Raw genomic sequence first — 13,550 nt, forward strand, 5'->3', positions numbered from 1 at the left:
TATATCGATCCTGGCTCTACTATTAAGCTTTGAGGCACATCGAAATGCCTTGTTGAAAGTATTGAATCAGAATTTCGTACCAAAAGATGTGCCAGTAGAAAAGTAGTTGAAAATATTCAAGTGGACAATTTTATCTCTTTCTTTGATGACGAGATCCCGTCCGGGATGATGGGCAATCCCAAAGCCCTGCACATTACCATCAGGTGCAAAGGCCATGCATTATCACGAGTACTAATCAAAAATGGTTCTGCCCTGAATGTGATACCATCAGTGACCCTGAATAAGCTACCGGTTGATAGTACACATATGAGAAATTAACAAAGCATTGTTCGAGCTTTCGACGGAATGAAGAGAGAGGTGATGGGGAAGATCGTTATCACATTAACCATAGGCCCATCAACTTATGCGGTCGAATTCCTTGTCAAGGATATAATGCCGACCTATAATTACTTGTTAGTAAGGCATTGGATCCACCAGGATGGAGTCGTGCCATCCACTCTGCATCAGAAACTCAAATATGTAATTGAGGGGAGATTGGTGTGCCTTAATGCGAGGAAGACATCATTGCTTCTGTATCTACTACCGCTTTCTTTGTCAAAGTGGATGAAGACGCGTTCGAGTGCTCCTTCATGTCCCTGAAATTCGTTAATGCCATCTTTTATTGCTGAAGGGAAGAAAATTCTGAAGCATAGGTTGTCCAATTGTACCAAAATGGAACTGAAAATGACTCTGGGAAGAGGAGCCAATGCTAGAAGAGAGCTAGGGAGCCGTCTACAAGGGAACGTTAGTCCATTTTTTCCCAGCATTAAGCGAGATTGTTTTGGCCTGGAATATCGCTCGACCTTAAAGGAAAAGTTGAAAGGTTTTCAAAAGAGCTAGGAGAGAATGAAAGCCAGGATAGTCAGGGAAGATATTAATTGGGAGCCCATGATTTTCCCACTGTTGCATGACACTTTCATATTAGGGGGCCGCAGGGGGCCCAATCATCTAAAGAGTCTTTTATTGAGAATGCCTTGAGGGATTTGGGCATAAATATGATATCGGAGGAAGAAATCAAAGAAGGAATAGCTATGGACATCTACCCCGCACCACCAGGCTTTGTGCTAAATAATTGGACTGCAGAAGAATTACTTGTAGTTTACAAAACTGTTTTAGAGTAATGCAAAAAAAGCTTTGCCTATTGTCTAAACCCTGGGGCAATAGGTGATCTTTTGTAAGGGGATAATCTATATGTTTTTTATTTAATGAAATACGCATTCCTGTTAATTCACAAAGTGGCAAACATTCTCCCTTGCATTTTTTTATTATTTATTTATTATATATTATTATTTCATTTTATTTTGATATGGAATAGATTCTCCTGTATTTGTATATGTATATATATCCTCTCGTTCGTTTTTCTTTCAGAAGCTCTGGTATCAATAGTATAAATGCTGATGACTCTAACCTGGAGATAGATTTCAAGTTGTCCATATGTCAGGGGGAAGTTGAATGTTATGATAATGATGAGGGAAGCGACTTACCTTCTGAACTACTAAAGATGGTATAGAGAAAAGATAAACAGATTCTACCTCATGAGGAGCCCGTTGAAATCTTGAATCTGAGATCATAGGAAAATAAGAAAGAGATAAAAATTTGCACCATCCTATATGCTGAGGGAAGAAAAAGTTTGATTGAGCTGCTTCGAGAGTACAAAGATGTGTTCGCTTGGTCGTATGAGGACATGATAGGTTTAGACACTGAGTTTGTGGTACATAAATTACCAATAAAGCCAGAATGTAAACCGGTACAACAAAAGCTCAGAAGGATGCGACCCGAAATGCTGCTAAAAATTAAAGAAGAAGTAAATAAGCAATTTGATGTTGGGTTACTAAAAGTAGCCAAATATCCAGAATGGGTAGCAAATTTTGTTCCAGTACCCAAGAAAACAGGAAAGTTCGCATGTGCGTCGACTACAAAGATCTTAATCGGGCCAGTTGAAAGGAAATTTCCCTCTACCACACATAGACACGCTGGTGGATAAAACGACTAGGAACTCCCTATTTTCATTCATGATGGGTTTTCAGGTTACAATAAAATAAAGATGCATCTGGATGATATGGAAAAGTCTACGTTTGTCACCATGTGGGGCACGTTTTGTTACAAGGTGATGTTGTTTGGGCTAAAGAATGCAAGGGCAACCTACCAAAGGGCCATGGTAACACTGTTCCATGATATGATGTATAAGGAAATCGAGGTCTATGTTGATGATATGATTTTTAAGGCTAAAACGGAGGAAGAGCGCATCGAGAACTTGGGGAAACTTTTCCAAAGATTAAGGAAATACCAGTTAAAACTCAATCCAAGCAAGTGTACCTTTGGGGTAACATTGGGGAAACTCCTGGGGTTTGTAGTAAGCAAGAAAGTGATTAAAGTATATCCAGAAAAAGTCAAAGCTATTCAAGATTTACCACCCCTACAAACACAAAAAGAAGTTCGAGGATTCCTGGGAAGATTAAACTACATCGCCCGATTTATTTCACAATTAACTGAGAAGTGTGATCCCATTTTTCGCCTTCTTCATAAAAATAACCCAGGGGTATGGAAGGATGATTGCCAAGGAGCTTTTGAAGCAATAAAAGGATATTTGTCTAACACTCCAATCTTAATGCCACCAATATCAGGCAAACCATTAATCCTCTACTTGTCAATCTTCGAGAATTCAATGGGGTGTGTATTAGGGTAGCATGACCAAATCGAGAAAAAAGAAAGAGTAATCTACTACCTCAGCAAAAAGTTCACTGATTGCGAGGCAAGGTACTCATCGATAGAAAAGTTGTGTTGTGCTTTAATTTGGACTACCCGAAGGCTCAGGCAGTATATGTTGTATCACACTACTTGGATGATGTCTAGACTTGATCTGCTTAAATATCTAATGGGTATACCTTCTTTATATGGAAGATTGGCTCGTTGGCAGATTTTATTTTCTAAATTTGACATCAAATATGTAAGCCAAAAAGCAGTTAAAGAAGTGATGTGGTCGATTTCATTGTAAGTAGGGCTTCTGAAGAGTATGAACCACTGATCTTCAATTTTTTGGACGAAGATTTAATGGTTATTTCAACTGAAGAGGCAGTTTCCTCTACTAATGAACAGTGAAGATGAATTTTGATGGTACCTCGAATGCCTTGGGCCACGAGATTGGGCCAATTCTGGTCTCACCTGGTGAAAAACACAATCTTTCACCAGTAGATTGAACTTTGATTGCACAAATAACATGGTCGAGTATGAAGCATGTATTATAGGTCTTAGAGCTACCACTGAGTAAAGTGAAAACACTCAAAGTATATGGGGATTCAGCCTTGGCAATTTATCAACTCAGAGGTGAATGGGAAACAAAGGATACCAAGTTGGTGGAATACCGTAAATTGGTCCTAGAGCTCATTAAAGAATTTGAGATGTGGCATTCCATTACCTCCCAGAGAAGAGAATCAAATAGCGGATACTCTAGCCACTTTGGCAACAGCCTTCAAAGTCAATGAACATTCAAGCATGATGTCTATTACGGTGTAAGCTTATGGGTATCCAGCCCATTGCTATAGCATAGAAGACGAAGATGATGGAAATCCATGGTATTACGACATCCTACAGTACATCAGATATCAAAGCTACCCTGAGCATGCCACATAGATGACAAAAGAACTATTCGAAGAATGGCCAGGATATGTGATTGATGGCGAGATCTTGTACAAGAAAAGTCATGATTAGGTCTTGTTGTGATATGTAGATACCAAAGAAGCTAGAATGATCATTAAAGAAGTACATAAAGGAGTATGCGGACCCATGCTAATGGACATGCAATGGCTAAACAAATAATGAGATTTGGATATTATTGGTCGAACCTGGACACCGATTGGATCAATTACGCCAGAAAATGTCACAAGTGCCAGATTTATGGAGACAAGCTCCACACCCCTCCTGATCCATTGCATGTAATGACTGCTCCATGGCCATTCTCTATGTGGGGCATGTATGTTATTAGGCAAATTTCACCCAAAGCTTCTAATGGCCACCGTTTCATATTTGTGGCAATGTACTACTTAACTAAGTGGGTAGAACGGCCTCCTATGCAAATGTCACTCAACCAGCAGTTTGCAAGTTCTTGAAGAGAGAAATTATCTATCGGTATGGGCTACCAGAAAGGATCATCACCGACAATGCCTTGAATTTAAACAATAAGATGATGGAATAAGTATGTAAACAGTTCCAGATTAAACATCATAATTCAACCAGCTCCACACCCCTCCTCATCCATTGCATGTAATGACTGCTCCATGGCCATTCTCTATGTGGGGCATGGATGCTATTAGGCAAATTTCACCCAAAGCTTCTAATGGCCACCGTTTCATATTCGTGGCAATATACTACTTAACTAAGTGGGTAGAAGAGGCCTCCTATGCAAATGTCACTCAACCAGCACTTTGCAAGTTTGTAAAGAGATAAATTATCTGTTGGTATGGGCTACCAGAAAGGATCATCACCGACAATGCCTTGAATTTAAACAATAAGATAATGAAATAAGTATGTAAACAGTTCCAGATTAAACATCATAATTCAACCACTTATTGCCCAAAGATGAATGGACCGGTAGAGGCAGCCAATAAGAACATCAAGAGGCTCAAATAGAAAATGAATGAGACTTATAGAGACTGGCATGAGAAGCTACCATTCGCTCTATTTTCCTATCGAACTTCAGTAAGGATGTCAACTGGGGTAACTCTATTTTATTTAGCTTATGGGATGGAGGTTGTGTTACCCATCGAGGTTGAGATTCCATCACTTCGTGTGCTGTCAGAGGTTAAGCTAGATGAAGCAAAATGGGTGCAAGCTAGGTATGACCAGCTGAATCTGATTGATGAGAAAATATTAAAAGCTATCTGCCATGGGCAAATGTACCAGAAACGTATGATAAGGGTACATAACAAAAATGTTTGGCAACGAGTGTTTCAGGAGGGAGATCTGGTACTGCGGAAGATTTTGCCAATTCAGAAAGACTTTGAGGTAAATAGATGCCAAACTGGGAAGGGCCTTATGTGGTAAATAAGGCCTTTTCTGGAGGAGATTTGATCCTCACCGAGATGGATGGACCATAGCTACCTAACCCTGTGAATGCTGGCACAATTAAGAAGTACTTGCCTGAAAAAGTGGACTGAAAAAAATGAAAAAGAAAAAACGAGAGAAAAGAAAAAAAAATGAAAAAAAGAAAAAAGAAAAAGAAAAGAATAAATAAAAAAGAATGTTCAAGATGAAAACCCATAAAGGGTATCTTGAAACCAGAGAAGGTCATAGGTTGAAAACCCGCAAAAGGTTGCTTGAGAATTGTGTAAATTCAGAATTCATGTATGGTGGAGGTTCTAAATTAGTTTTGAAGACTTGAAATGGTAGTCAGGGTTAGGGCTGGAAATCGAAAAGCTTGGGTAACCATAAAGTAAATGAGATTCAAATACTGGCTTATGGCATCCAATATTCGGGAATTTAGCAGTACAGGGGGAACTTCACACCTTTACGCATTACCACAATCCTCAAGATCCCCTCGACAGAAGCTACACCTGGGTAACCAGTTCAAAAGCAGTCGTACTATTGATATCTGAGGACGCCTACTGTGTTTTCTTTTGATTGTTCCAGTTAAAAGTTTGTCCCAAAAACTCTTTATTTATAAATAAAAAGAGGTTTGTTTCTTATTAAAACCGCTTTACAAGCATCCTAATTAAAAATAAAAACATGTAGATTAAGTCGGGAAACATATGATCATCGTGTATTATTGTACAAAAAGTTTTGGAAAATACAGGTATCCTGAAGCTAAAATGGTTTTAGCATGAGGCTTACGCGATGTCGGGCCATAGGAAGTTAATGTTTTTGGATACACGCAAAGGCTCAACAATGTAGGATAATCCATGAGGTTTTTTCACTGATCAAATAGTTGGTCCCGAGAAGCGCCTGGGTTCAAAAAGTAAAACGAATCAGAGTCAGGTTCAACCAAAGAGTGTCCAACCCGAGTTATCAATCAGAGTAAACTGTTGTTGATGTTTTGTGCCCAAATTCGACTGAAGTACAAGGTCGTCAACAAGAGAAAATTCTAGTTTCAAGAGAAAATACCCTCAAAATAACTGCATCATTGTACGCATTGTAGGCATAAATAGAATCATGACATAAAATGCATAATAATGATTAATGCAATTGAGTACTTACAGGTTCTCTAAAAGGAAAGGATAGAGATGTAAGGACCCAACATAAAAACAATCAATTCAGATTTCCATGTTTGGTGGTGGCAAGACGAGCTCCCGCAAGAGAAATCGCTTCCAAATATTATCTTCTCGAGACTTTCAGGTATGATGTTTTCAGATCCTCAAACACATACTAACAAAGGTTAATGTTTAATTTTTAGGTTTCATGTTCTTAAAGACAAGAAAAAGCAAATCGAACTTGATTTAATCTTCCCTGAGTGACAGCGAAATGGATCAACTCCCCCAGATCTGATATTCCCTTTAGAATAAGTGAAATAGATCCCTCTCATCTAAGATTTGATATTCCCTTAGTGACTGCGAACAAGTCTGCCCCGATTCAATCTTCCCTGAACAAGTCTATCCCGATTCAATCTTCCCTGAGTGTCAGCGGAATGGATCAACTCCCAGATCTGTATTCCCTTCAGAATAAGCGAAACAGATCCCTGTCATCTAAGGTTTGATATTCCCCTAGTGACAGCGGAACAAGTCTTCCCCGATTCGATCTTCCTAAGTGACAGCGGAATGGATCAACTCCCCATATCTGATATTCCCTTCAGAAGAAGCAGAACATGTCATTCTTTTCCAAGATTTGATATTCCCTGAGTGACAGCGGAACAAGTCTACCCCAATTCAATCTTTCCTGAGTGATAGCTGAATGGATCAACTCCCCCAGATCTGATATTCCTTCAGAAGAATTGGAACATGTCTCTCTTTTCCTAGATCTGATATTCCTTCAGAAGAAGCGGAACATGTCCCTCTTTTCCAAGATTTGATATTCCTTAGTGACAACGGAACAAGTCTGCCCCAATTCAATCTTCCCTGAGTGACAACGGAATGGATCAACTCCCCCAAATCTGATATTTTCTTCAAAATAAGCGGAACAGATCCCTCTCTTTCAAGATTTGATATTCCCTGAGTGAAAGCAGAATAAGTCTGCCCCGATTCAATCTTCCCTAAGTGACAGCGGAATGGATCAACATCCCCAGATCTGATATTCCTTGAGTGACAGTGGAATAGATCCCTTATCATATTTCAAACCATGAAGTTGACTGGACGAAAAAGTCATTGTCTCTCCGTCTTTGTCTTATTCTTGTTGACACAAGAATGGACAAAGAGGTGCAACTGTCGACACTCGATTTTTCATCCTGTTATTATTATTATTATTCATATTATTATTATTTAAAAATACTAACATAATACTTTTATTATTATTTATTATTATTTACATATCCAAACTACAAAGAATCAAGCCCAAGCCCAAGCCAAACAGGCCCAACAATCAAACAGGTCAACACATGAAGACCCAAACAGCTAGGGTTTCTGAACCCCCCACTCCAGCACCACTGGATCTGGGAGAGATCCAACGGCCCATATCAATCCTAAATTACGGTTTCCATCCTCAACCTAGCATCACATCTCTCTCAACCGTCCGATCGGACCCATCCAACAATCCAGATCGAACCTGCCTCCTCCCGTTTGACCCAATCCCAGATCCAGTCGCTGTTTCGACCAGTCCCTACCCACCATAGCTGCCACCAACCGGATTCCAGCTCGATCCACAAGGTACATAGCAGAACCTAAACACGTAAAAAACCCAATTTTTCAGTTGTACTCATTTCGTTTCAGAAAAAAGAAAATAAAAGCAAAAAAGAAGAAGAAAGAAACAAGGTTGTAATCGGGGTTTATAAATACCTAACGAGAAATATAAAAGGGGTTAGCACACACATACTCCATATTCGAAAAAAGTAATAAAAAGCATAGTTTTTACGAGGTATTATTATTTTTTACTACAGTTTCGAATGATAATAGAGATATTAGCTTTGCATGTACACAAGAAACCGAAGGAGGGTATAATGTTTTACCTTGGTGGGATATCTTCGCGGCGGCCGGAGCGTTGAAGCTGAGTGGTTGGGGTTTATTTTTGGGGCTCTTAGGGTCGTTTTAGTATGTTTTAGCATAGGATCTAGTCATAAGGGTTTAGATCTAAGATATGGGTTATTTTGGTCAAGTTTGAGATGTCTGACCACCGTGTACGGTGGCCGGGGGCAAATTGAGTCGGCCGGCAATGTGTCGGTCGAGGATTTTGAGAGAATTTTTTTTAATTCGATTTACAAACGAAAATTAAAAAAACAGAAGTGGTATATATAGGGTGAATCTCAGGAAATTGCACAAAGGTCCCCTGAGTTTTAGCGCATTTTTACATAATAGTCATTGAAGGGGACTTTTATTGTTATTTTCTCATTTATGTTCATGCCTAAAACATTTGGTTTAATCAAGTTAGTCCCTTAACTTTTAATGCATTTTGCATGTTAGTCACTCTTAGGGATTTTCTATGTAATTTACCCATTTATGTGCCTGATGTTTACTTTTGGGATATTTTTTATTTAGCCCTTGCATGTTTAAGCGTGTTTTGCATTTTAATCTTGTAGTGACTGTTTAATTCTTCTTTGAATATTTAGGGACTTAGTTTATGATTTTACCTTTATTTATTCGAATATGTAAAATATAGAAAAACTTTTTGGAATATTTATGAAATAGCCCCTGTGTTTTTGTATGTTTGTATTTTGAACCCGAATATGTTTTTTTATTTATTTTAATTTGGCCATAGAATTTTAATATACTTTAATTTAGTCCCATGTTTTATTTATTTTTAGCACTTAATATTGTAAATGTTCATTTTAGTCCATGGTATACTTTATTTTTTTTAATTTTGGCATGTTAGTTTGATTATTTATGTTTTGGTCCTATTTCTTTTTTCGCATGTTATTTTCAACTAGTTCATTTCAGTCCTAATTAATTTCGCATGATATCCTCATAAGCATCACTTGACTCGTATCAAAATAATGTTCTTTTAATTAAATTCAACGAGAAAAAACTATTAGATCGAATCTAAGATCTCGTCTCGAGATATATAAATAATTGAACATCCTTATTCTCATTAAATATAGGTAAAATAATTAATTAATTTCTTGTTTCTTAGGCTTTTTTTATTTGTTTTATTTTTGCATGTGTTTTCCGGTAGATTTTCAAAATAATAACATTCAAATCGACAATGAGAATAGTAATATCCTTTCGGTTCGGTCCGAGTAATAAATGATTGTTTTAAGGTACGAGAGGTCATTTATTCTCGATTGAAAATTATTAGATATTATCGTTTTCATTCGAATCACTTTGTAATTTTAAGGCGAAATAGTAATATCTTTTTATTTCAATTGGGGTAATAAATGATTGTTTTAATGCATAAAATGTCATTTATTCTCGATCGGAAATAATTGGATATTATCGTTTTATGCTTAAAACTATTTTGGATGTTATTATGTTGAATTAATAGTGAATTTAGAATGGAATTTTAATATTTCTTTATTTCAATTAGAGTAAGAATCGATTGCTTCAAGGTATGAGAGATCGATTTTTCTCGATAGGAAATAATTAAATATTATCATGTTTCATCCGAAAATTCAAAGAACATTATTCAGGGGATCTTAAATTAAAATTAGACTTGAACTTGTAAGTTTTATTGCAAAGACAATTAATTAATCGACTAGGTACCTATTTAGGGCGTTGTGGGGGTGTTAATCCTTACCCACACGTAACCGACTCCCGAACTCAAATTTTGGTAACGCAAACTGTTAGTTTGTCGTTTTAATTAAAATTAATATTTTATTAAAAGGACAAATTTATTTTTGGGTGCCCAATCACACCCTAATCAAAGATTGGTGGCGACTCCTCGAACCATGTTTTTATCACTAATCGTCGCTCCAAAGAATATTTTCGAAATGGAAAAAAACCTTTTCAACAGGTGAATCAAAGTAAATCAAGATTGAGAAGGTAAGATTTATTCTCTTCATCCTTAGAGCTTCATGAAAAGTTCGTAGGAGCTAGTTAGAGGTTTAGGAAGGTTTAGGCCTTTGGAAGCTCAATCAATGAATTTTAGGTTGTTTTTAAGTTATAAACTTGTAGCTTTATTTTCTATTGTTATTTTGTTTGATACAAGATTTTATTTATCGGTTGTTTGATTAGTTAAAAAATGAGAAAACCTCAAAGCTAAAGGAAAGAATAGAGTTTGAAGGGAAAATCAAGAGGCTTTCTTTTTGTATTTTTCTTGAAGGTAGTACACTTCTAACTTTGAAACATTTCATGGAATTCTTACATGTGATGTTTGAGTATATAATATAGGCTTTTAGACTGTTTTTAGTGTATACGCATGATTTGATAATTTGGGTGGTAATTTACATCAGAATCTTATAGAAATGATGATACTTGATGTGTTTAAGATGCCATGGACTTTAGAAATCATGCAACTCCTCAATGATGTGGTTTAGATCCCTTTTGAGTAAATTTCGAGGCTAATTATGTATATTTTTAGTTTTGATATTGGTATTATTCATATTACATCGATACCGTATGAAATTAAATTAAAAATCTTTGTAAAATTTAAAGTTTTTATCAATACTCATTCATGAATTATTGGTATTGTTCGAATACCCTTAAGTTGATATGGATACTGCACTAGTAGATGCAATTTCAATCTACTAATTTAGTACTGATACTTTCAAAGAGTATTGATACCTTAAAGAAGAATATTGATACTGCCCTTTCGATATAGATACAAAATATTGTATAAACCTTAAAATCATAATGGGATCTGGAAAGAGGCTAAATTATGAACTCATAACACATCAGAGGTTACTCATAATCAAATTGATTATAAGACTTTGAAATAATTATGATATTAGCTAATATCTTATGTATGCTTTGCATTGTTTATCGTTAGCTCTCATGATGAAATTATTTATTTGGCAAATGATATTGTACGGGAAACAACTCAAACACCCGATGCTATTATCTGACTTACGACCATCTATGGCGCTCAAGAAAATACTATAGACATTCGATATTCTTTGATTAGCGATCACATGTGATCTAGGGATTATCAAGATATATCTTACTTTATCTGAGTATATATATAATTCTATCTTATACATTATTTTTTATTTATTAATATTTATAAGATGAGATATCTAAAAAAAACTAATCTGATTTTGGAATTATGGTACCTAACAAATCTGTTTGAACAAGATAAACTAAAAGAGCAAGCCATTGAAATGACACAAATCATAAGTAATAAATGTGATGAACTCTGATGAATAATAGAAATAATAACTATAATTAAAATGCTTATGTCATGTCTTTGATGTTATGTTTGATATGCATGATTACGTTTATGACTTTCATGAATTATAGGATGGATGTGTATAATTAAGTTTGTAAAGCTTAACGTTCAAATTGTGTCCGTTCCCATATTAATAGATTTTCAGTTATATCCAAAAAAATTACCAATAGCGAAGGGATCTAAACATTTCCTATCAGAGTACAACTCTTGTCTCTTTAGTGAGCATTAGTATCTATTATGTCTTGCACAAGTATGTAACTTTATTATTTTAGTTTATAAAAATATTGTATAATGGAGCTCCTACTTTTGTATAAGTGACTTATTCTATTTGTTTATCGGTTTAACTGTCGTCAATGTTTTAAAACGATGGTTGTTAAATGAAATCTTTTAAGGTTTAAAGTTTAAGCGGTTAAGATAGATTAATGTGACATCTTAAACCCACCAAAATTTAAGGATCATATTTAGGATGTTATAAGCTAATCATTTTTTTAGTATATGTTCTTATCATTACTTTTTAAGAACTATATGCAGTATTAAAGATTCTAATTGAACTGACATCATGAATAGATAAAAGACTAAGTTAGACATATATAAAAATACCTTTATAATTTATTTAAGAGTAAATTACACAAATGGTCCCCTGACTATAGGATATTGTTTTGTTGAGTCTCGACTATTAAAATTTTAAAATGATTCCCATATTATAGGGAATTGTTTTGTTGAGTCCCTGGACCATTAAAAGTTACAAAATGGTCACTCTACTATTCATTATGTTCTAAACTCGTCCTTTTCCGTTAAAAAAATAACGGTAGTTTAAGCTAAACGTTTACCTGCTGACTAAGATATGATAAAATTTGATCTCATAATCTCAAACGACTATCATATCTCAGTCAACATGTTAAAGTACTACTATGACGACCATTATTTTTTAATAGAAAAGAACAAGCTAGGAATATAATTAATAGTCGGTGACTATTTTATAATTTTTAATAGTCAAATGACTCAATAAAATAACTCCCTATAATAGAGGGACCATTTTGTAAGTCGAGGACTCAATAAAGCAGTATCCTATAGTCAGGGACCATTTGTGTAGTTTATCCTTTATTTAATAATATTATGGAATTGATTTTATCATTTATGTTTATAATATATTAGTTTTGTAAAGACAACTACACTATTTCAAATCAAACAAAGTCATGGCTCAAGTAATAAGGAATGTATAGTTAGGTCTTTGATACTTAAGTTTAAATTTCACTCTATGCAGTAAAAGTAACTAATGGTAAAAGTAATAGATCTACTAAGATAATGACTTTTTATCAATATTGGTCTGCCATTATGTGCTTTTGCATAAAAATTAATTTCCAAGGATGGTGAAATTCATGTAGTAGATAAGCAAAGAGCATAGACTATAAGCATGATTACATCCATTAAGCCATAAAACCAGCGGCTTACTCGAAGAATTGTGATCCGACTCCACGAAATAATAAAACAATTCCCGGCCTGCCTCAGGATCAACCGTCACATAACCCGAATACTGATGAAAATCCACCCCATCAGCAGGCTGTCCAGGCAAACTTCCAACTTTATCAACCTCTTTCAGTCCTTCCTGAGAACCAATATAAACAGGTAATTCCTCAGCATGTTGTTTCTCCAAGCTCAACGTCGTTTCCCATGTTGATGTGCCATATAATTCTTGCCTCAAGAGTTCAAAAGGATTGAAGTCTGTACCCTGATAGCACTGAGTGAAACCAAGCAGGCACAGCAGAGACACCCATATGATTAACACCATTGTTATTCTGACTTGAATGATTGGGGTGTGGGTGTTTTAAAATATCAAGTTGGTGGGGAATTTGATCAACCATAATATTGACTCTAGAGTCTAAACTCTTTAAAGAGACAAGACTATAAGGTTGTTTAATTAATGATATTTTTATATGTTTCATACTTTCATCTTTGACTTGTAATCGTATTATAGTCTTGTTTAATGGAATCTTTGGCACCATTATATCTACCTCCTCATCTGTATCACTCAAACTCAAGCAGATTCCAGCTGTGGAACACTTCAATCAAGACTGACTGTAGTTTATAAAACATACAAGGGATAATGTCACATT

At 35.6% G+C, this 13,550-nt stretch overlaps 1 protein-coding gene across 1 annotated transcript in view; it reads right to left on the reverse strand.

Annotated features, from left to right (window-relative positions):
* LOC120182420 (serine carboxypeptidase 1-like) overlaps positions 1-13,262 on the reverse strand; it is a 38,397-nt gene extending 25,135 nt beyond the window's left edge. The window contains exon 1 of the mRNA XM_039187402.1: positions 12,859-13,262. Within this exon, the coding sequence (XP_039043333.1) occupies positions 12,859-13,225 (367 nt within the window). The 5' untranslated portion in view covers positions 13,226-13,262. The remainder of the gene's footprint in view (positions 1-12,858) is intronic.
* Between the last annotated feature and the right edge of the window lie 288 nt (positions 13,263-13,550).

This window comes from Hibiscus syriacus, unplaced genomic scaffold (assembly GCF_006381635.1).
Source record: "Hibiscus syriacus cultivar Baekdansim isolate YM2019G1 unplaced genomic scaffold, ASM638163v2 tig00112649_pilon, whole genome shotgun sequence".
NCBI classification, from domain to species: Eukaryota; Viridiplantae; Streptophyta; class Magnoliopsida; order Malvales; family Malvaceae; genus Hibiscus; species Hibiscus syriacus.